General features: G+C 45.1%; 2 protein-coding genes across 2 annotated transcripts; both read right to left on the reverse strand.

The window, feature by feature from the left end:
* Positions 1 to 1207: 1207 nt before the first annotated feature.
* Positions 1208 to 14953, reverse strand: LOC311027581 (uncharacterized protein). Its single transcript, XM_084031651.1, has 10 exons — positions 14819 to 14953; positions 9861 to 9922; positions 9471 to 9491; positions 9070 to 9336; positions 7733 to 7820; positions 7418 to 7644; positions 6611 to 6898; positions 6319 to 6494; positions 2956 to 3048; positions 1208 to 1853 (listed from the first exon to the last, which is right to left on the reverse strand). The coding sequence occupies exons 2-10, from the start codon at positions 9904 to 9906 to the stop codon at positions 1425 to 1427; spliced, it is 1635 nt and encodes a 544-aa protein (XP_083887777.1). The 5' UTR covers positions 9907 to 9922; positions 14819 to 14953; the 3' UTR covers positions 1208 to 1424.
* A 4171-nt stretch (positions 14954 to 19124) lies between these two features.
* Positions 19125 to 24037, reverse strand: zbtb22b (zinc finger and BTB domain containing 22b; the record flags this gene model as incomplete). Its single annotated transcript, XM_084031636.1, has 4 exons — positions 19125 to 21447; positions 21749 to 22027; positions 22190 to 22972; positions 23810 to 24037. 4 exons carry the CDS (start codon positions 24035 to 24037, stop codon positions 20365 to 20367), a joined length of 2373 nt encoding a protein of 790 aa, XP_083887762.1. The 3' UTR covers positions 19125 to 20364.
* Between the last annotated feature and the right edge of the window lie 710 nt (positions 24038 to 24747).

The raw sequence follows: 24747 nt of genomic DNA on the forward strand, positions 1-24747 counted from the left end.
ACATTTGACCTTCCTATTGTATACAAACTATTACTGGTGAAGCCCCTTCTCTAAGCCCCGCCTCCAGCTGCTGCTCCAATAAGCGGTCGGAGCCCACACTGTCACTAAACTGCAAGAACGTTGAGAATATCGGTTTCCCCCAGACCCTGATTGGCTAGCACGTGTTGAAAAGGCGGGACTTAGGAAGGGTCATATACATCATATAACTAAGTAGGTTTGGATTGGTACAGTACCAGCAAATGGAAGGACTCAGCATCTTTGCATTATTGATATTACCCATTGATTCAGGATGTCGATGCTCTGAGAACGCCCTCCTCTCTGTCGTTATTTTTCAAGAGCTGAAAGGAATCATTTCATTTTGGCAAACAACTGGGCTCCAATAATCAGCGCTCCTTCCGATGGATGGATGGGAGATTAAAGTAAAGACGCTTTAAATCAAGTCATTTATCTGTTTCCATCTCTGTCGTCTCTTTTATCGCCGCTCCTCGCTCCGTGGTGTCCATGAATCCGTCCTCCAAAAGACACCACAGATCCAATTATGTCCTCAGGATCTGTTCCAAACGTCCCAGAAGTGTCTCCTAATTTTTATTTTTGCTCTGACAGGGTTTGTGACAACTGGGGGGGAAACAAACCCAACAAAGATGAGCATCGTCTCTAAAGTGAGCTGTCGGTCTTCATCATTAGCGTGAGGTTTCTTCAGGTGACGCCTTCAAATGTGACGTTCAATCTGCAGAGCTCGTTTCAGCTCCAAGGTTCCTCCAGAAGGAATGCGGCGAGGAGGTTGTTTTTGCTCATGGTTATCGGAAAACAAGTGCTGAGGCCCGCACTTCTCTCTGAGAGACGCCTCCTGACACGCTTGTTCTGTTAATCATAGCGTCTGTGAATGGGCGGGAGGAGATGCAGTCATCGCTGTGAGAGAGTCTGATATCAGCCTCAATGCAGGAGAAACGCTTTACTGTTGTTGGGGTCTGAGAGAATAATGCCTGATTCCAACTGTCAAACCCATCATGTTATTATCTATTTCATTTTTTTGACAAGGAGGTGAAATAATTTAATCCCGTTTAAGTGTTTTCCACTTGTGTGCATCTTCACATGCAGTCGGTCTAGTCTAACGTCAGCATCTTCTCCTGGAGACCTGAACTACGATATCTACGTTGATGGTGCATTTAAATCCATGCATTATTCAATATGCAGAATTGATTTGTTCTTCTTAGTTTTCAGTGCATTACATTTTGTAGAGTGCATTTTGTGCGTCGGCCTTTTAGTTGTTTTTCTTTTAGGCCAAAGTGACATCTAAATCCAAGCATGAGTGTTTTGGTGACGATGTTGTGTAAATGCAGTGATGGAGGACTCGGTGGTGGACGGATCCAGATTATTGTGGGTGTCATTACTGTGTGAGGACCACGAGTTCTAAAGAAGTCCTCTCAGGTGCTCGGAGCTGATTCCTCCTTCTGCCCGGCTTCTTCGCTCTCCACGCCGCCCTCTGACCCCGCGTCGGTCACGGAGGTCGCCCCCGGCGACGCGGCACCGTGCAGGCTGCCATCGGGCGTGGCGGCCGCGAGGGAGCGAGGATTGGAGGCGGGGCTGGCGCTCGTGGCGGAGTCCGGGGTCCGGCTGGCGCTGAGGTCGCCGTGGGGGGCGGCGGTGGCCTCCAGGCTGTCGGACTGAGCCTCTTGGGTCATGGCTGTCGGGGAGACGGCGTTCAGGAGGGGCTTGTGGGAGGCGTAGGTCATCGCAGCATCGGTGTCGCTGTCCAGCGGGAGGCCAGAGAACTCCACCCCGGAGTCGCTCATCTCCAGGAAGTTTTCTGAAGAGAGAGTATGGTAGCGGCCGGGTTTGGACACCTCGAGGCCCTGCAGAGGAAGGGGGAGGAGCCACAGGAGAGGAGCGAGGAAAGGGGAGAGGACAGCAGAAGGGGTGAAAGGCACAGGGAATATGAGATTACCAAGGCAAGGACAGGAAGTGCAGAAAGGAGGTGGGAGGAGGCGGAAGTAAAAAAAAAAAAAGAGAGAGCGGAGGAGAGGAGACCCCAACAGAGTGGGAGACATGGAGGAGGATGGAAGGAAGGAAATGACGGTGGTAAAAATTGAGGTCATGGAAAAAGCAAGGTGAATATTTCATGAGCATGTTTCTAGGCCCATATTTATAGATTTACCTTCCCCTCCCATGTAAGCAACACAGCTGATTCTCCGGCTCACGAGGAGACACGTTGCTCCGGATCGGTGAATATTTCATGGAACTATTCTGCTGCGCTCGCCTCCTGCACCATCTCTCCACCCTCATCCCTAATGTCGTCTGTTTTTGCATTTTAGCATGCATATTACATCAATATTACATATATTTTACATATCTTTGTGTGTGTGAAGGTATCTTCCGTGTAAATATTTGATATATTTTAGTTAATTTAATTAGTGCTACTTTCATATATTTAGTTATTTTATATTGCTTATCTTATTCTATTCAATTGCAAATATTTGAATAGATATTTTAAAATATTTCAGGTATATTGTACTAAAGATACAGACTGTAAAAGGATGGAAGGATACAGCTGACTTCATGTAAAAAAAGGTGTGACTCAGCGATTCTGATCTTCCAGGTCGGTGTGAACATCAAACAGCTCAAACAGCTCCCTGAACCTTGACCCCTTTACTTTCCTTCCTCTTTCAGCTCCTATAAACTTTAATCTCATCCGTCCCACGACTGCACGGAGAGTCCAAGGCTGATTGCCTTTTAATTACACTTGGCATTGATGTGACTTTATAAGCAGGTAGTTTCTGCCAAGCAATCTCAAACACAAGGATGATTAATAGGCTCTCGTATTAAAGCGGTGTTGTTGTTGTTGTTGTACCACATACATAGTAGAACAGTTAGTGTAATTTGATTTATGGTCGCCTCTCTTTGCCGCTCTGATGAAAAAAAAACAAAAAAACACAGCGTCTTGGTTCCTCCACTGACCTTGATGGTGACCTCTGTGCTCTCCGTGGGCTTCTCGCTCACAGACTGCATCTGAGAATCCTCAGTGAACCTGATGTAAGCGTCATGAACCACCTGCAGACACACAGACACAGGAGAAATGTCAAAACGGGGCAAAAACAACATGATGAGCTTTAACGACTCGTCATCAGAAATACAGCGACACAAACACAAACACGGCACATGTAACTGCACACACAGCTCGTAGACACACACACATCATAGGAGATATAGAAGAGGAAGCTTGTGTGACGTGACTGAGAGACACTGAATGACTCGTCTTCACAGAGGGACCGGAGGTTGAGAGGAAGCAGAGCCAAAGAGGACGTCGGCTCCATTGGATCGTATGGAAGAGGACACGAAGAGAGGATGGATATGTTGAAGGAAAGGAAACCAGGAAGCATGGCGTTTAAAGGGCCAGTGTGTAGAATTTAGGACGTTAAGGAGGCAAAATGAGCATTAAAAACAAGTAGTGAGTTTGCAGGAAGCACTAGAGTGCATTATCTTATTCTAGAGAGACATGGAGGAAGAGAGAGAGAGAGAGTCAGGGAAAGCTTTTGATCGATTGATTGATTTGCGTTCCATGTCGGTCTCTTGGGTTTGGTCCTCTCATACGTGTTCTCTGTGTTCTCAGATCTGAGAGGAAATCCATAACATGAAGGGCAACCGCTGTCATCTCAACCTCCACCCTGATGTAAGCATAGAGAGGAGCACCCAACTAATACATGTACACACACGGTGAGTATACACAGGAAGAGATGTGTACGGGGAGCATGCTGATGTTACACTTATTTTATAGTTTATGTATTTTTATAGTGACGTTACTCCAGTTAAATACCCGCTGAATGATTTAGAATTATTTCAAAGCATTTCATTTTTAGTGTTGATAAAATAAAAAAAATAAAAAATAAATGATTTTAATGTAACCAGTAACATTACTAGTAATTGTATTGATGAGAACAACTAATAAAAAAACGATTTATGATCAAATAATTACAAAACTAATGATGTGAACCCAATTAATGTCTGCCACATTAACACTGATATTTGGGATTAATGTAAAAACAGCACGCCACGGGGGAATTTAATCATCTCATGTCATGTCACATGTTCATCTACTGCTTTGAACTATGAACACATAACATCGACTATAACACACAGACAGACACACAAACACCACAGGAACACACTTTCTGGGCGAGGACTTGATTAAAGAAGTTCATGTTGAACAAAGCCGACTCATACAGATGAATCACTACTTCACACTTATTTACCCTGTAAAACACACAATAACACAACAGCACAGTCAGAAATATGTGTGTGTGTGTGTGTGTGTGTGTGTGTGTGTGTGTGTGTGTGTGTGCACGCAGCTAACTGAATCACCACAGACTGAAATACACACTTATATACAAATACATATATGATATACAACGGGATAGTCATCCGACTATGAATATGAAGTCTGAGGATCACAGACACAGCTTGTCCCAAGCTGTGGTGCCAGATCCAATTAAGGTAATTCATTGATTTTTCATCAAATTAGGTCTTCGATCAATGCCTGCCTGTTACTTAGGATTAATAGCAGTTTCTCCTCAGTGGCCAGGATTTATTTAGTGCGCCGGTGTTCAATTCCTTTAACGGATTTGTGTCAGTTCAAAAGCCCTTTGATTTACAAAGTACTGAACACACGTTTCTGAAACTGTCACCAATAATCCCGTCACACAGCAAGTTGATCAAGGAACTTGTTTGGCAAAAAAAAAAAAGAAAAGAAGGAAAGCACATTTCTGTCGACATCAAAAGGAAGAGCGGGGAAGAAAAAAGAGAGACGCCAGAACACAATTCTCTCACCGAGAAGAGGCTCCGTTTGAGGCTCCTTGAAGTGAGAGGGAGAAACGCAACGCACAGGCAACAGCGTTAGCTGGGCCACCAATCACAGACATCCAGCTGTGAGCATCAATCAACCAACCAAGATGCACATCAGAAAAACATCACAACGTATGGAATATCATAAAGACAGACAAACACAGCCATGTAGGCCGCTGCAAAACCATCACGTTCTCTGGTTTGTCTATTTATAAGTATGTGTGCAAGTAAAATTTACATTTCTGCTTTATTCTATAAAATACTGATTCTTCCAAAATCAAAATATTGACATTTGCAGCATTTATTGGTCTATGCAGGTTTTTATGTGTTTGTAAAAGATTTATCATTTTTAAACCATCTATGAACTCTTAATGTCTGCAAACACTTTGTATGGTTGAATCTCTGCGGTGCAATCAGTCTCTGGCTTGTTTACAATGACTCATCTGTTTGTGTTGGACTTTTAATTGGGTCGTAAATTAAATCAGTTTTAACGATAGTTTACCGTGAGAGAGAGGGTTTTTATCTCTCAGCTATATTTGAAAGGATCCAATAATAAGTCAATCATTCATTTGGGAAAACAAATCTGTTTTTGTAAGAAACAATATAAAAAGATCATTTAGTTTGTACAATGAATTAAAATAAAATCAGTCACAGCTATTTTTAATGACATCAAAAGGATCTTTGGCGACAAGATAAGATGGATTTATTGAGGAAGTCCGTGATTTTATTAATGCAAGAGAGCTGGACACATTTCTTATTCCACTTGGTGCTTGTATTAGACGACTATCTCTCAGTGAAGCAATCCATTTGTGAGCCTGACATTTAGGTGTTTTCTATAGACGAGTCGTCTGCTTGTAATTGGCTTTTAATCGGTCCATAAATTCATTTGATTAACAGATTCCCAGCGGGGAAGGCTGGGACGAGGGCTGTGGTGACCGACGGGTTAAACTCCTCTCAATCGTCCTTTAAATTACAAATTAGAAAACAATCAGTGGTTTTTAGTTTGGTTTATTTTTATCGTTATGGTCCGAACAACCTTTTAGGGAACTCATAATTCATTCTTAATGGGAGAGTTTTATTAAAACGTCAACATTCGGAGAAGGAGAAAAGACTTTTCTGCAGTAAATCAGCCATTAAGGAATAAAACACCCACTCTAAAAAAAACTGATGAATGCCTCAACATAACAGTGAATCATGAGCGATGCTAAACACTTGGTGCTTTATATACCAGAAACAATCAGGCAGGAAATATCTGCTGCCAAAACCGTGTTCTTGGAACTTGAGCTTGTATTAGAAAATGTGTGGAAATCCACTTCCTGTCGCTCAAAGCTTCCACTTCCACGGAGTCAACTCCGCTGGGAGGAGGGAGGCCAGCTCCTCCCGAGGAGGGACCTTCAGGTGGAGGTCAGCCGGTACGAACCCACAACATTCCTCCATGCCGGAGACATGCAGAAGGACGGGAAGGCACTGGGCCGACGTTACCTGTCTGAAAGCCTCGCCGTCTCCCTTGCCGGCCTGCTGAGCGACGAGCATCAGCTTCTTGTTCTTCGCGTTCCTCTTGTGCATCCGGTAGACGCAGGACAGCAGACACAGCAGCAGCATGAAGGCGATGACGCCCAGCAGGGAGAGGACGGCCACAGCCAGCGGAGACGTTTGGACTGAGAGGCAGAAAGACACCAAACGAAGAGAAGTTATAGGTTCTTCTTGAGACCAAAACCTGGCTTTAATCAACCTGCATTAAGATTATCTGGTTAAAGGCTGGACTTTCTCTCACCCTCCACCTGGAGGTAAACACGAGCCACAGGAAACCCAGCTAGGTCTGTCACTTTGAAGACCCCCATGTCCGCCACGTGGACCTTCTTCAGGACGAGCTCCGACCCCTTCACAGTCAGCCTGCCCTCCAGCTGAGGGTCCAGCAGCGGCACCACGGCCCCGCGGTCCACGATGACTCGGTCCTGATTGTCTGACTTGGGCCTGTAGACCACGTTGACATTGGAATGGTGCAGGTAGAGTTTCATCTTTAGGTTCTGCCCGTTGGAGAGTTCGATGAAGTTCTGGTGCTCTGCAGAGAGGAATAGGAACAGATGCTGAAGTGATGTTTCCAGGGTCTCCTGATCCAAGCTTGTCGGAGCGACACGCCGCTGGGAAAGTATTAGTACTTCTTTGCTTCCTGCCTCTGCAGCTGGCTGATAATTATATCTCCCCATTTTTATCTACAGCCTATTCTTCACTGCTGCAGCCAAGAATCCCTGCAGGCATGTTTAACCTCATTTTGAATACATTAAATAAAGACTTGCGACCTTCTCTGAGATTAAGACATTAGGATCTGTTAAGTGGAATACACTCAAGGATGAGATCGTTCAGAAAGCGCGTGGGCGATACACAAAATGCCTGCCATCGTTGCCATGACAATAACAAAAGGTAAACACTTAGTAGGCTGATAACAAAGACCATTCCTCAGCAGTTTAAGTTTCAATCCATCACACTCTGCACCAGGGCGTACAGGATAACGCCTACATTTGATTGATAGATGGGTCAATCACAGCTAAGAGGATGCATCAAAGCACTGATCTCTCTTCACCTCTGACATTCAGACAGTTCCTCCTCCTCACTTTGCCCTCGTAGTCCAGCACCGTGAAGCTCCCCTCGTCCGTCATCCTGACGGAGTGCAGCGTCACCCATTTCTCCGACACGCTGAGACGCCCCGCGTACTCCTCTGCCAGCACCGCCGTCTGGTTGTACAGCACCACGGGGGGGCGCTCGGTTGTGTGATGGCTCTCCGTCTGATTGGCCTGACCCAGACTGGGCCTTCGAGTGGAAGAGAGGAAACGTAAACCTTTGGAACCGATGTGTAAGGAACATGAGTGTGTGCTTCATCCAGAGGAGTCTCTGTTACCTGAACTCCAGGGTGATGGGTCCCTTCACGTGGTTGAGATGGATGAAGTAAGTCTCTCCGTACTTCACGTCTTGCTCCAAAGAACAGTCTGACCAACAAGAGGAAATATACTTAATACATGTTACAACAAACAATATGTCAGTGTGATGCAGCTGATGTTGGTTTGCTCAGGATTCAGTGGTGAGCTTCGTTCAGTAGCCGTCATGTTGTTGATAGCTTTGTGATTAGCATGTGACTGTGATAGCTAAGATTAGAGCTACTGTTACTCTAGTACATCATGTAAAAAACATAACTCCTTCTACAGTTCTGTATTCCTAATCTATCTATCCATCCATCCCTCCATCCATCCATCCTTCCTTCCATCCATCCATCCATCCATCCAGCCATCCATCCACCCATCCTTCCATCCTTCCATCCATCCATCCATCCTTCCATCCTTCCATCCTTCCATCCATCCATCCTTCCATCCTTCCATCCTTCCATCCATCCATCCATCCATCAATCCTTCCATCCATCCATATATCCATCCATCCATCATCCATCCATCATTCCTCCATCCATCCATCCATCCATCCATCCATCCATCCATCCATCATCCATCCTTCCATCCATCCATCAATCCTTCAATCCATCCATCCATCCATCCATCATCCATCCTTCCATCCATCCATCTATCCTTCCATCCTTCCATCAATCATCCATCCTTCCATCCTTCCATCCATCCATCATCCATCCTTCCATCCTTCCATCAATCATCCATCCTTCCATCCATCCATCCATCCTTCCATCCATCCATCCATCCATCCATCCTTCCATCCTTCCATCCATCCATCCATCCATCCTTCCATCCATCCATCCATCCATCCTTCCATCCATCCATCCTTCCATCCATCCATCCATCCATCCATCCATCCTTCCATCCATCCATCCTTCCATCCATCCTTCCATCCATCCATCCTTCCATCCATCCTTCCATCCATCCATCCTTCCATCCATCCTTCCATCCATCCATCCATCCATCTATCCTTCCATCCTTCCATCCTTCCATCAATCATCCATCCATCCATCCATCCATCCTTCCATCCATCCATCCTTCCATCCATCCATCCATCCATCCATCCATCCTTCCATCCATCCATCCTTCCATCCATCCTTCCATCCATCCATCCTTCCATCCATCCTTCCATCCATCCATCCATCCATCTATCCTTCCATCCTTCCATCCTTCCATCAATCATCCATCCTTCCATCCATCCATCCATCCTTCCATCCATCCATCCATCCATCCATCCATCCATCCATCCTTCCATCCTTCCATCCATCCATCCACAGCTTACCCCTGACGATGAGGAGGAGGTGCTTGGCCATGTTGGGGTGGTCGGTGTTCTTGATGACGTAGACCCCCTCGTCCTCCTCCTGCACGTCGTCCAGCACCAGGTAGCCCAGAGAGTTGAGACGAGCCCGTGAATTCACCAGCAGGCCTTCCCGCAGCAGAACCACCTCGGAGAGGCGGTCGCTCCTCGGAATGAACACAACTTCACCGAGGTTACCGGGCGGGACCTCCATGTAAATGTCCTCCCCAAAGAACGCTGTCCTGGTTTCCTCTTCGCATGGTCAAAACAATCAAGATGTGTTGTTAGATATGACAGACAGACTGCTATTTCTTTTGCATATCATCTTGTTCATTCTTAAACATCATTCCTCGTTATGCAAATCCAAAAAAACATGTGATTTTTACCGTTCAATGATGCCGACACAACTGTGAAGGAAAAGATAGACAGGAGTTAAAATACATCTTTTTGTTGTTTTTTTTGTTGCTGATTCGCACAAAGATCTCTAAATAATTCAGATACTTCATTCTTATTGAATAACCACTTGAAAGTGATCGTAAAGTAAATGCCTCACTTAATAGCAGCTAAAAATACATCATATGTAAACACTATCTGACTTCAAATAAGTGGAAATTTAATAGATCACAAAATAATCGAAACAGCTTCCTTTAGTGTGGTTTTTCACAGGATCTGCGCTAATCATTCAGTTGAAACAGATTCTGCTTCGCAGGAAGTGTTTTTCAGCCGTTTCCTTTATCTGAACCTCCTCCCAGGTGACTGATTAGGTTTGTGCTCACCCGTGCAGAACAGGGCGCTAAGCACTGCAGCGCTGATTACTTTCATCTTGAATAGTTGCTCTCTGGAAAAAAGAAACACAACAGACACGGAAATCTCTTTAGAACAACATCACGTCTAATAATATCACATATCTGCCATAATCAGCATCATTTTTACTAAGGCTAACCTACTTAAAGACGTGTCGCTAATTTGAGCATTTAAAATGCAAACTGCAAAGAGGCGGTTTCAATCTGTGTCCTCGCTCTGCACCACCCTGCTACACTAAACAGCCTCGCACAAATGAGCTCTTCAGATACCTATGGAGAGCACTGCCAACGCTCCTTGGCAAGGAAACCTACAGTGCTGCTACACAGTAAAATATACTATTAGGCCAAGTTTTGGAGATAAAGAGCAGAGAGGAGCCGAGGACACGGCGCCGCGTGGAGAGCTGAGGAGCTGCAGGCGAATCAATCGGCCTTTCCAATCACGACACGGTGGAGGAAGAGAGGGCCAGAGAGTAGGAGAGAGAGATATGCATGCCAGAGTACGTGGTCATCCCAACGGGACGCCGAGATGGACGGCAGCCAGCTGGCATGAGGCGACGCTGACCTTTCACGACTACTGCAGCGGATTAGACTAAGCAGTAGTAGCACAGAGTAATTAAGGTGGGGTAATTAGATGGATGGATCATGGGAGAGATGGAAATAGACAGCTAGAAAAAAAACTGTTCTTTAAAAAAGTTCTGGAAAAGAACATTCAGAGCATTAATATAGCAGCAACACCGAGTGCATGTGAGTGCATGTGAGTGCATGTGAGTGCATGTTAGTAGTTTCGGATGTAGCACCTCTAAATGGCTGTTCTAAAGTACAAAGGCAGAGAAGATGAGTGGTCTCCCCAGTAGGGGGCGCCACATCTAAACAGCGGACCGATTTTCTTCCACATTGTTACAAAATGAGCAGTTTGAGGAAAAAGTTCACTTTAAATTTGTTTCATAAATGTGACAGAGAAAGTTCCAGTGTATGATTTTATGATGTTTATGTCACTTTATTTGGTAATAAAAATGCATGAGGGTCTTAAAAAGTGTTTTTCATAATGTTCTTCCAAATTGCAAATATAGCTGGAAGCAGAAATGCTTTGAATATTAACACCAGTTTATACTCTGATCCTTTCCAAGCCCTGAAATGAGCTCCGCCTTTACCAGCTGCAACATTAAAGTCATGGACACATTAATGCATCAATAATTGTTTTTCAGTAATATATTATTCTACATAATTATCACTTTTATTTGTGTTACTTGAAGTGAACTTTAAGGCTGAAACTCTAATATAATATTAACTCGAGTGTTGGACTCTAACATGTGACATGCAACCTCACCACTAGATCCCACCAGATCCTACAGGCCTTTATGTTAGATTCTGAATGTAGGACTTTCATTTTTTCACTATTTCTACATACACTGGGGTATTGCTACTAATACTTATGTTAAAGATGTCAATACTTCTTCCACTACGGCCTGTTGATTATGTCTTTTCACTAAAATGAGCCTTTACCTCCAGCTTAATTTGTGCTTATTGCTTTACAGGTTTCATCCTGCAAAACGTTAAAATGTAAAGCAGGTTGCAGAGTTTGGCATGCTTGTGAAGTATGAGGTTATCTTCCTGTTTGAGTTCACTGCAGCATCACGGAACAGAGTGAATCACTGCATCCTCAGACTGAACAATAAAAAGCCACTGAATTTGTGCCGGCTGCTTCAGTTGAAGGATTACATGCTATTCCAAGGGGGGGAAACAGAGAGGAGGAAAGCCATCTACTCTCACATCAACAGATGCAAAGTGATGCCCTAGCATTAAAGTGGGCCGGAAAAAACTGCACAAGAGGCTTTCAGTGTGGAAGCAGAACACAGTAATCATAGTAATCTGGTTGGACTCGTCTCCTACAGATCCATTAGATTACTGCTTTTGTGAGCGTTCTTTTCCAAGATGCTAATCACGGGTTTGATTCACTGATGTGTGATGTTTACATTAGATGTTGCTGCTGGTTATATAAAGGTCACACCGCAGGTCATTGAGAAGACACACACATGTCAACTCAAAGAGATGCCTACCAACCAGGAACAGACTCAAGATGACCACACAGAGACATAAAACAGCTAAAATGAGATACAAGCAAAGAGGCAAAGCAACCACAAAGAGACAGAACGTGTCAGACACAAAATAACTGAAAAGGAGACACAAAGAAACTATAAAAAAACACAAAACCACGTCATAGAGACTCAAAATGACAACAAAGAGGCACAAAGTTGACAACAAAAATACACTAAGAGGCTATACAGAGACACAAAGTGGCCACAGAGAAACAAAGTGGCTGCAAAGAGACACCAAGAGGCTACAAAGAGACACATAGAGACAGAAAGGCTACAAAGAGACACAAAGTAGCTAAAAGGGACACTAAGTGGCTACGAAGACACACATAAAGAAACAAAGGCTACAAAGAGACATTAAGAGGATACTAAGAGACACTTGGTGGCTACAAAGAGAATCTAAGTGGCTACAAAGAGACATAGAGACAGAAAGGCTAAGAGACACAAAGTGGCTACAAAGAGACATAGAGACAGAAAGGCTAAGAGATACAAAGTGGCTACAAAGAGACATAGAGACAGAAAGGCTAAGAGATACAAAGTGGCTACAAAGAGACATAGAGACAGAAAGGCTAAGAGATACAAAGTGGCTACAAAGAGACATAGAGACAGAAAGGTAACAAAGAGACATAGAGACAGAAAGGCTAAGAGACATAAAGGTAACAAAGAGACATAGAGACAGAAAGGTAAAGAGACACAAAGTGGCTACAAAGAGACATAGAGACAGAAAGGCTAAGAGATACAAAGTGGCTACAAAGAGACATAGAAACAGAAAGGTAAAGAGACACAAAGTGGCTACAAAGAGACATAGAGACAGAAAGGCTAAGAGATACAAAGTGGCTACAAAGAGACATAGAAACAGAAAGGTAACAAAGAGACATAGAGACAGAAAGGCTAAGAGATACAAAGTGGCTACAAAGAGACATAGAAACAGAAAGGTAACAAAGAGACATAGAGACAGAAAGGCTAAGAGACATAAAGGTAACAAAGAGACATAGAGACAGAAAGGTAAAGAGACACAAAGTGGCTACAAAGAGACATAGAGACAGAAAGGCTAAGAGATACAAAGTGGCTACAAAGAGACATAGAAACAGAAAGGTAACAAAGAGACATAGAGACAGAAAGGCTAAGAGACATAAAGGTAACAAAGAGACATAGAGACAGAAAGGTAAAGAGACACAAAGTGGCTACAAAGAGACATTAAGAGGTTACAAAGAGATACACGGTGGCTACAAAGAGACAGGAAACCACGGAGAAGTTCATACCGACTACAAAGAGACACAGAACAACACCAAAAAGAAGCTAAACGGCTGTAAAGTTGTGTTGGGAGATGGTGGCCCTTTTGTTGTCTGTGTAACTGAAAGACAAATCTCATCATGACCCTTACAAGCCAGACAGCAAAGCTCTGCCGTCTCACCACCGGGTGTCCGGGGTAAAGGCATCGGCTCAGTAGCTCGGGATAAGGATGTAGCCTTTGGCCATTTTAAAAGTCTGAGTCTAAACGGGGGTCACTGCTCTCCTGTCTGCTGTTATGACCACTAAGCTTCGACCGGTGGGCACGGCGCTCGCTGGGCGGCGTGTGACACATCCAGCAGCGGCGGTGAGAGGCGTGGGGGCTGATCTCATCAGACTGAAGAGCCTCTTCCCCCCTCTTCTGCCCTCTCCCACACAAGCCAGGAGGGCGCTAGCATCACGGCTCCATCCTCCTCTTCTTACAGTCTCTCATCTTTCTGCTGCCGTCTCTGCTCTCCTGTCTCTTTATTCCTCACATCTTTAAAAACACTTCTGTCTTCCCCTTGTTGTCTGCTTTTTGGTTATTCTTCAAACGGACTGCTGATCTATTAGTCAGCCTGACAGGCTGGTCTGCTGATTTACCGGGCTGGTATTGTCCTAATATTAAAAATGTCACCCACAGTTTCTCCTTGAACTCACTCTACCATTGCTGCTAATTTAATTATCATTTTCCATTAGTTTGAGAGCCTTAATCACCTGAAGTTACAAGAAATGCTTCAGCAGAAGACCTCTGGAGTCTTTTTATCCAAGCATGAACACATTTATCCCTGCTTGTCCACTGCACTTTCCTCTCCCCCCCCCCCCCCCCCCCCCCCTGTGTGCAGCCTGTAAAGCAGGAGCAGCAGCTGGTGCAGCCAAGGGTGTGTCACGACCAGCATGAATGGGGGCTGTCCCGCTACGGGGATGTCCGGATGGAAGATGGTGGGGAGAAAATGAATGAACGCATCGGGATTCACCACCACGGCCACACACTGTCCAGCCAGAGAGCAGAACATGGAAGCAATAAAGCATGCATGACAAACACCAGCAGACATCTAGATGGACCGGAGTTGTTACAAAACAAATGGCACCTCAGCATCCCTCGAAGATGATTGGTTGACTATTCGTCAGGGAAGTACATTGTGTATCCCTTCTCAATGGGATGGAGCAGGATGTCCCCCCGCGTGTGAGGCGGGTTTCTCCCGCAGACAGGACACGATGGTGCGCCATAAAACCACATCGTGCGTTTAAAACCACTTTGTGAGCCGGTTCTTGTCCGCATCAGGAGTTACATTAAACGTGCTTTTACAGGAGGGACGCGGGAGGGAAGGAGGCCACTCAGCCCACAAACACACCTTAACACATAACGCTCGTTTATCCCCACGCGTTCATGGTTTATCCGTGTGTAACCGCTGCGTTGCTGTTGGTTACACGCCCTAAACCAGCCATTAGCGCCGTACAACAGTCAAAAACAGCAAACAGGGAAAACTGCAGGATTTAACCCACTAGCTCCCTGTTTCAACGAGATATTTAAAAATATATATAAGTATAAGTGGTGATGGTAATTACCTTTATCAAGCCTCGAACGCGAAAACCCTCCGGACTGGGGAGGGGCCGGGAGTGATGGTTCCTGGAAGATGAAAAAAAATCTTTATTTCATTAATCTCGTCCACTCCATCACCCCCACGCCGACAACAACAGACTTCAATGGGGCAGGATCGGGACTAGCTTTCGGTTAGTGTCGGCTCCGTGGACCGTTCGAGATCGGCGGTGCTCGGGAAGCTCCGCCAAAAATCGTTCAATCCCGGCTCGGAGCCACGAGAAGCGGACGCTCCGCAGTTTGGGCAATTACGCATGCGCAATGGCGTTCAAAGGGGAATCCTCCACTGGGGGGTCAGTGGTTGGAATGTGCCTTTACATATCAGACCGTCTCATGTTGGTTGGCTTTCAGATGAAGTCCTTGGCGCCTCTACTACTATTACTATTACTATTACTACTATTATTATTATTATTACTATTATTATTATTATTATTATTATTATTATTATTATTATTATTATTATTATTATTATTATTATTATGCATAATGGAGAGGATGTGTACTTTTCTAAGCTCCAAACTCTGCTGCTGCAGCTAAAAACATGTTTGTTTCTGTGGAAGATGTTCTTTAAAAAGGTATAAATAATTCCTCTCCCGTCCTTCTCCTTGTCCTCCACCAGAGGTCGCTGATGTCTGCGCCTTCCTGGCTTCAGACGACCATCGTTACGTCACAGGAGCGAGCCTGGAGGCTCTTTATTCTCGATCAGTTTATTAGGTTCCATAAATCTGATTGTGTACATGTACTATACAGTGTAAAGACACTTTTGTGCCAATAAATACCTGTTTGTAATATTTCCGTGTTTTACTTTGGAAGCTCAGAATCAGAAGAAAAGCCCCGGTGGGATCCAACATGGGATCTATGATCACCTCCTCAGTCTGGACTCTGTCTGAGAGCATCCATGCTTTCTCCTTTTGGAAGTTACCCTTTAAAACACAGTTGGAAGTTAAAACACTGAAGAAGGCTTGAACTGTTGACCTCGTCATCGCCGGATGTTTCAGGTGTTTCACTGACCTGCTTCCTGTTTGCCCATTAAGCCTTCTCGTCTCATCTGAAAATGATCTGAAAATACATCATTCTAAAAACTTCCCACCACCTTTCCATTAGTGATGGAACGTAGCTCAGTTAGCTCGCCAGGTGAGACTTGACCTGAAAAATGACCTTTTACATCATCTGTGTGATACAGTTCAAAGGAAGGAGGCGGGGCTTAGCCAATCTTTTTGGACAAATTGTAACAAAATCCAAGCTACAGGTGAAAAAGGTAAAAACGTGGCCGTGTATCGTTCTGCCAATCCGACATAAAGCTACGTAGCTTCTGAACCAGGAACGGAGATTAAAGACAACGTCCACAATTCGCACCAAATAATTTATTAATCCATTATTTTTGATACAGGGCAGAGGTGAATATTGATGTACTGCAGTTTATTACATTATTAGTACCATTGAGGATTTACATAAAAATATTCTGTTCAACAATCAACTGGTCAATCAGAGGACATGTACGAAGTCGTGTAACACGGTTTGTGGAATGTACAAAAATCATAAAAATACATTTCAGCAGCAGCTCTGAGCTCTCTCTCTCTCCGTACGAATCCTTCCGTCTTTACTTTCTCTTGGAAAAGGAATGTCAAGCGCGTCCGTCGCCCACTCCGATCACACGTGGTGCGAGAGAAACCACGCGGCTGTCCTCGGCTCTCTTTGGTTTTTGGGGGTCTATTTTGTTTTTGTGGTGATTTTAGCAGGATACCAGATTGGGAGCGTTTCGTTTGCCTCTCAACAAAGCTAACGATGCTAACAGCGCTAACAGTATACAGCAAACTGTCAACAAAGCGAGGAGACGCTCTCATAACAACACACACAGAGGGAGAGCGACTGCATTCTCTGCTCAGGTAAACTTCACTCCAATGTATCTTTTCATAGCTAATAGCTACTAATAGCTACTTGTTGTATACTGCTCCGTTAACATTCACTTAGTCCAATCCTTTTTGTATCTTTGTGACCACACGTCGAGGTTTTATTAAATATTTGAGGGATTGCAAACTTTTGCAGTCAACAAACATAATCAGTGATAAACTGCTGGTCTTCCACGTTAAAGCTTCCTGCGTTGGGTTACATGACGGCGTAGCGGCCTGAGCGTCACAGAAGCTAACATTCAGCACTAGAATTCACTTAAATTACTGGATGTAAACAGCAGAGATTATTCTGTTTTAAGTAGAGCAAACTCATATTTCTGACTGAGCCTCCATGGAAACCTTTTTTTCTTGATCAGAAATCTTATGATTCAAGCCAATCAGACAGAAAATAATGTGTTTTAAAGGAAATATGCTCTAATAGAAACCCCAAATATGCAAGAATGAACCTAAAAGTTAGCATATGTCCCCTTTAAGAATGAGACTTTCTGCTCATCCAGTTCTTACGTTGTATTTGTTTAGTACAACAAAAAGGAACAAATGTCAATCCCCCCAAAAACCCAAAACACAAGTTAAGCAGAGGAAACACCGGAGGTCACAGATCACTGAACACATACAAAAGCCAGCAGTCCTTTCATTTAGTCGGCGCTCCAAACCTGCATACAAAAATATCCAGACCGGCCTTCACAGAAGGTAAAACATTCAGATCCTGTATCTCTTTGCTCTACGTTACTGAAAACATCTCGAAAGGTCAAATGGTTACGAGGTCACGTGTATATTATCTCTTCCACCACTAAATGTCCGGCGCCGGAGTCTCACCGGCACCCTCAGGTATGATTTGGTTAAAGTGAAACAATAACACAGCTACACATCTTCACAATCACACATCGTTATCACATCGCAGCGGGGTTTTAATTACAATACCATCGTTGGCCACAAGGGGCGGGAATATTACTCACGATCACAAATAATGACGTTACGAAGTATTTAAGTCAGCAATGTTGAAAAAAAAATGTATTTCTTGACCTGACAATGCATGAACAGCTCCCCCTTGTGGAAGATCTGCAAATTTAAATATAAGAAATAATTATGTCATAATTTTGTGAATTTAAAGGAGCTACAAGCAGCCCAATGAGGTGTTTCCTCTCATCTAACGCGTCTGTCATATAGGAAACTAATTCATGTATTGCGTCACTGTTGCTATGGTTACCTCAACTTTAATGTATTTTTTCTCTCTCTCTCTTTCTCCTTGCAACATTTGTTTTAAATCATCATGTGGCTACGTGTTCTGCTGTAAGATTAGATTATTACAAACAGAATCGTGCGGCGAAGGCACAGAAACCTATTTGGCAAACATGTTGGCATGGCAACAAATACAGTGTCAGTGTGCAGGGCCAAAAGGAGAACAGGGTGGAGAACTGTGACGGAGAAACTCTGATGTCGCATCAACAAATCCTTTCAATTAGGCATCACGAGAAAGAGTTTATTTAAGTTTTTATGCGAGTGCACAGTGATGGACTTCAAGTCCCAAGATCCCACAGGTGACTCGAAGCAATCCAGACAGAGTGAGACCAAAACCACAAGGGGGGTTAAAACTGCTTCGCTCTCATGTTTCAGTATTTAGAAACTTTAGGGAGGACCTGCATCACTCTGTCGTGCTTTTAAAAATATTGCAGGAAGAAAACCAGGGGAAAAACAACCTTCCATACAAAGAAGAACAGGAAACACTCTTCATAACAAAACGTTCTCCTCTCATGTTTGCGTAACTTCTATTCTGTCAACCATTCAGAGGAACTTAGATCGAAGAGATGCACTGTGGGTAAAGGTGGAAAACTGTCTTCCAACTCCTTCCAAAGCAAACCTGACGGCAAGTTAGTATTTCTCCCTTCGGTCTGATGAGTAAAAACGACATATATTTCTATATATTTACAGTAATAATACACGAGAACTCTTGTGAACGACATGAAAGTGAGAGCAGATAACAGCAGCAGACCTGAAAGCACCGGGTCGGGCTCCGAATCGCCTCCTGCTGTCAAAGCCACGGTGAGAAGTGTGGAGCTCCTCAGTTACAGGTAGAGTTTGTGTTTGTGTGGGGCCGGAGAATAACAACAACGGATGTGTGTGACTTCACCAACAGGTCTGGGTCAAACCAACATTTTGGAAAAATGCAAAGTAAATGTGGGTAAGGGGCTGAGGAGGGGAGGGGCGTGACATCTGATGAGTCACCTTCTTTTCTTATAGACCCTTTAAACAATGATGACGTACTGCGTTGTGTATATATATATATATATATATATATATATATATATATATATATATATATATATATATATATATATATATATATATGCGAGAGCATACAAGTCACTACATGATCCAACTACGTCATCTGTGTTCGTGTACAGGCCAGCGGTGTTTGGGTTTAAAAAGTGACCGTGTTAACTGGTGCTCATAGTGACACACAAACAGTACATGTAGGTGTCCTCATGAAAGCCTTCAATCAATATTAAACACATACTGATCCACGTGCGTTACTACGAGCAACCAGCTGAGAGTCACCAGTTAACACGGTCGCTTGTTAGACTGGAACACCTGTCCTGTCTGTGTTCTGTTGACATTTAGGTGCCGCTGACAGTTTGTCATTCAGTGTTTAAACTTGTCTGGAAGGCTGTTTAAAAAAACACACCACTGAGGTTGGCGTATTTATGAAGACGTCGGCTGTAAAAGGGTCTATATTCATGACGTAGATTGGTCCCAAACATTCCACTCTATCTCAGCATTGGCCTTGTAAAGGGCTGACTCGCTGTAGCTGGCGTGTTGAGCCAGTCTCAAGCCATGACATGGCGATTTCTATTACTACATTTAATGAGACTGGAGCTCACTGGTTGCTAAATAAGCAGACAAGGGAAACCTGTTCCCGGGCTCTATCAGCGCCCCCTTGTGGTGAGGGTAAATGATTGTGCCTCCACTGTGATCCAGTGTGGACTTCTAGCAAAGCAGCACCGTAGTATCATCTAAAACAACGTGGCAGTGCTGACACATGTTACTCTACAAAGACTGCTGCTGTGAGGGAAAGAAAACGGGAAAAAACACACAAATCTGCAACTTTAGCTTCATCTATTATGTGTATGTAAGTTATTCTCCAGCAGATTTGTGTGTTTTGTTGAAATCATGACAGTGACACAATTACAATACAACACTCAATTAAGAACAGCCATTTTCTTTTACTCTACTAATAGTATAATGTTGCCACACAAAGTAACAGTTAGTGAAGCACTGTCTCTTCATTTTTGGTTTCTTCTTAACACACGATGCATTCTTCCACAAACCCAGCCTGAAAAATAAACTCTACTGACATCTGGGATATTTAAAACCATAGCTTACTCACTGAGACATAACAACCTTTTTTTTTCTAATGAGGAGGTAAGTTTCCAAAAGAATTGTGGATCGTTTGACTGCAGGTCCCGATGAACACTTACAGGTTCTTCAGGTTGTGTTTCCTCACTCTTGACTACGTTTCCTGCTGAGTGTTGGCAGTAGAAAGTTATCACGAGTCCACAAGTTCACCATCAAGCGTGACCCGTTCAAACATGAAACACACTCCCGCTTTAAGTCACGCTACTATCGTTGACTTCACACACGTCTCCATCACACACACTCCGACCCAAGCCGAGACCAGCAAACATCCCTGACCCCTGACCGGGACTCTGGGAGACGACCCCTAGAAGTGCTCCCGTGGCGGCCATGTTGTTCATGTTACTCACACTGTTGTCACTGCTGCTACTTCCTGTGTGCTGCGGCGACAGAACGGCGCCAGGAAGATGTGGAGAAGAAGCAGACACTCCTCCTCCTCCTCTTCCTCCTCCTCCCAGAATACCGCCGTGTCCTCCCTCGCCTGCGGACAGGAGGAGGTGAGGGGAGGATATCAAATCTGGCCCATCCTCACCTCCGCCTCCTCCTCTTCTCCCTCCCTCGCCGCCCCCGCCGCCCCCGCCTTCGAAGCTCTCCCCCATCCCGCCGCGCCTCTCGCAGTGCGAGCGGTGCCTCATGAAGCTGTCGCGCCACATGAACTTCTTGCCGCAGCCGAGGCAGTCGTACGGCTTGAGGCCCGTGTGCGTCTTCATGTGCTCGGTGAGGTGATGCTTCATCTTGAACTTCTTGGCGCAGACGGGGCAGTGGAAGGGCCTCAGGTCCAGGTGCATGTTGATGTGGCGGTCCCTCATGCTCTTGTGGGTGAAGGTCTTCCCACAGTGGCACATGAAGACTTTCCCCGAGCCCCCAGCGATGTTACTGCCCCCGCTGCCGCCTCCGCCTCCAACCCCCCCGCTGTCCATGCCGTCGCCCCCCAAACCGCCCTGCACCGACAGGTGGACCGCACCGTGCTCCAGGCCGGGGCCTTTGAAGGAGGATCCTCCGAGCATACCGCCCGCCATCCCCAGAGGGGGCGCGGCGGAGTCCAGAGAGAGTCCGGAGGCCTGGCTGTAGAGGAGGATCTGGTTCCCCTGCATGTCCAGGGGGAAGAGCTGGGCCCGGGCCGAGGCCGCGGACTGAACCTGGCCCAGCAGGGCTGAGACGGCACGGTTAGCACTCTGGCTCTGACCTGCAGCGCTGTCATGAAGGTGAGCTAGAGTCTGGTCCATTAAACTGCCTTCAAACTTGAGGTAGTCTTCTGAGGACTGGCAGTAGTCCACCTGGACACAGACAGAGACGGGGTTTAGATCTGTGATGAGCACTGAATGCTGCAAATTTGAAAAATGCCAAACCTAAAAATACTTTTTTTAGCCATCTCTATAGACCTGCATGTTAGGCTAGGTGTCTCACATGCTGCATACATTTAGAAAGTTCTGTTTCACCAGCCTTTTTGTGTGCAGTTTGAAATTATGCAACTTTGGTGCCCCCTGGTGGTGGTATAAAAAACACAGCACCAGTGTACACCAGCCTCATTTTTCCACAAATATAATCTTTTGCAAAGAGAATATGGTGAAAGCTCACCTGTGAATCCATGTCGCTCTCAGCTCTTCCTCCCAGATCGGCTGAAAGGCTCCTCACGTTGGAGATGTTGAAGTCGCTTCTCTCGCGCTCTCTGGCCAGCTCCATCTCCCTGTCGTCCTCGTCCTCCTCGTCCTCTCCTCCCTCCTCCCCGGACACCACGATGAGGTCGTCGTCCTCCATGCGTTCCGTTTTCACCACCACCCACTGTTTACGAGGCATGATGCTGGGCTGGCTGTAGGTAGGACGCTTCAGCAGCGGCAGCGCCGAGTCCTCCCCGTCCTTTCGATTGAGATATTACATGTTAAAATGCAGTTAATGCAGCTTCAGAATATCCATATTTGAGGATCAAGGAAAAAGCAGCTCGACTACTATGCACCAAAGCTGAATTAAAGAAAAGAAATTATGACGAGGAAATACATAGAAATACTACATTTTGTTCACCTGATAGGAAGACACTCCAAAGCTGTCGCTGACCCCAACTTCCTGCTCTGACACTGAGCTCATTTTCTTCCTCCTCCCACTGCCTCCTCCTCTTCCTCCTCTCTTCCTTTGGTGGTACAACACCTCCTCCTCTTCCTCCTCTACTTCCTCCTCTTCCTCCTCCTCCTCAATGAGGAAGGCTTCCTCTCCTCCTGACGGGGTGCAGTAGCTGGGGGTGTTGCTAGCCCCGCCTCCGTCCACCGAAACCCCGGCTGCAGCTGCACCGCTTCCCCCGAAGCTGCCCCCGTCCCTGGGGCTGAAGTAGTTGGTGCTGCTGGGAGACTGGCTCTCACTGACCGACGGGCGGCTGGGAGGCTGGGAGGCACGCTGGGGCTCGTTGGACCCGGCGACCAGGGCTTGACCACCAGCACCAGCACCACCACCACTACCTGCTCCACTCCCCCCACCTGCAACCCCATCACCGTTGCTGCTGCTGCATCTGAGGTTAGCTGACCCTCCGCCTCCTCCGACACTGGCTCCATCCTGCACACCACCACCTCCTCCTCCGCCTCCTCCTCCACCACTGCTCCCTCCTCCCGCTGCAGCCCGGCCCTCCTTCAGCAGCTCGGTGCATTTGTCCACGATGTGCCACATCTGCAGGACGCTGCCCACCGTGAGGTAGTTGACGATGTCCTCGCGTAGCATCCGGAGCTGACCGGTGTAGGCACAGCTCAGCACGCTCTCGAACGCCAGCGGGTCCATTACTGCCGGGATGGAGACCGTGGACATGTTCTTCAGCAGGACCTGGTGGGTGGGTGGAGATATCACAACAATAGTTCATACAGGTATGAAAACATGTGTCCTGCCTCTCTCTCCTGGCTGCCTTCATGCCTCTTATTTGTCATACACACTTGTCATCTTGTAAAATGAACTGGTCCCAGTCCAAATCCCTGCTGAGTGTTGGTAAAACCGTTCTTTGGCAGATGAGCAACACTGTTTTTGGACCAGAATCATTTAAAAATAAAAGAGTGTGTGTGAGCGAGGCAGCTGTCATGTTGCAGGCCTTCATTCTCACTTCTTAATTTGTACTAATATCTGATTAATCTATTCCACCATGCTGGGTTTTTACCAGTTTTATTGCCAAGTCATAACAATAAGCAGATCAGTTAAAACTTCAGATCTTGAGCTTATGTGAATCACAGACCTTATTTCAGGCATCTAACCAAAAACCTATTAAAAAAACATTAAGGGGAACAGCCAGTAGCAAAGGTAAATTACAATAGATGTGTTGCAGCCAGCAGAGGGCAGTCTCTGGGCATTTTATAACACCATATATAAGATTCAAATACTTTGCACTAACATGTCAAGCTTTAGACAACACTAAATATCCATACACACTTTTCAGGCTGAACAAAGTAGTTTAGGTGTTTACATAAATCTGCTTTACTCTCCATTATTGTGTCTCATTATCTTCTATGTTGAAATCAAACTGCGAAAGGTCTTGAAATTGAGTCAGCTGCTAAAAATTAAACTCTCGTTTCGTGTTTTCCTGCCTCTGAATCTGATTTTGAGGCCTATTCTTCGGCATGATCCGGTGAATGTGACCTTAATGTGTTCTTACTGATAGCATAACATTCCCACCTGGTCGTGGAAGTAGGGTGAGGAGGCGGCGAGGACGCAGCGGTGGGCTTTGAACACTTGTCCCTGGACGTGGATGGAGAGGTCACACAGCCTGCCGTCTTCTCTCTGCCGGTTCAGGCTGTCCAGCACCGAGGTCTGAGCGCTGGGGAAGCACACCTTCACCACGGGGCCACATGTGTCGCCGGGGGCCGAGCTGCTGCTTCCCACTTCCACAGGCAGGGACTGCATCTATGTGGGAGAAAAACTTTCATGACCCGCGATTTTAACTGCTTCCATAATGCTGCCTGGTTTGTCACCGCTGAATCGTAGTCAGTCGAGTTGTGAGATTTTTATAACCAGAGGACATCGTTGTGATATCCAGATATAGTATGTATGGATAGTCTGTTGTGTAAATGTCACGTGATTTTTTTTACACTTAAAAAGGTTTTGTAGTAGTTATACATGCAATATTATGAATTCATGGTATTTTAAACATCCCAAAATACAACAAGTTGTACTCACAGTTTATAAAGTAGCTAAAACTAGTGCAGTCTATTAGGCAGTTCGGCACAAGTTCACTTTCTGGTGTTGACTAGCGCTGCAAATAACGGTTATTTTACAAACCAATTACTCAACTATTACTCTCCAGCCCAAGGGAGCGTCTTCAAGTACCCTTTGTCAGAATAAAGTACTGCAGTCAAGAAGAGTAATACAGTTTCAAAATAAAAGAAATACCCTAAATGAAAATAAACAGTCATATAATAATATGTACAATTTTGTAGTTAAATGCAGAATGTTGAGCAAAAAAAAAATTACTTTTGCAATAATCACATTGTAGAGCCTTTTGGTCATGCATGGAAACAACTGGCTTGATTGTTGTAATTAAGAAAATGCTATTAATTTCTCCAGATTGCTTTTCTAAATTAACCTTAGAAGTGGACAGTCCTGTGCAACAACAA

The sequence above is a fragment of the Eutrigla gurnardus genome (genome assembly GCF_963514095.1).
Source record: "Eutrigla gurnardus genome assembly, chromosome: 17".
Taxonomy (NCBI): Eukaryota; Metazoa; Chordata; class Actinopteri; order Perciformes; family Triglidae; genus Eutrigla; species Eutrigla gurnardus.

Excerpts from the sequence above, each read along its gene's own strand:
- LOC311027581 (XM_084031651.1), bottom strand. The coding sequence starts at position 9,906 with ATGAAAGTAATCAGCGCTGCAGTGCTTAGCGCCCTGTTCTGCACGG. Across the intron at positions 7,645-7,732 it reads CCCATCACCCTGGAGTTCAG|GCCCAGTCTGGGTCAGGCCA; the intron begins GTAACAGAGACT and ends TTCCACTCGAAG. Across the intron at positions 6,899-7,417 it reads GAACTGTCTGAATGTCAGAG|AGCACCAGAACTTCATCGAA; the intron begins GTGAAGAGAGAT and ends TCCTCTCTGCAG.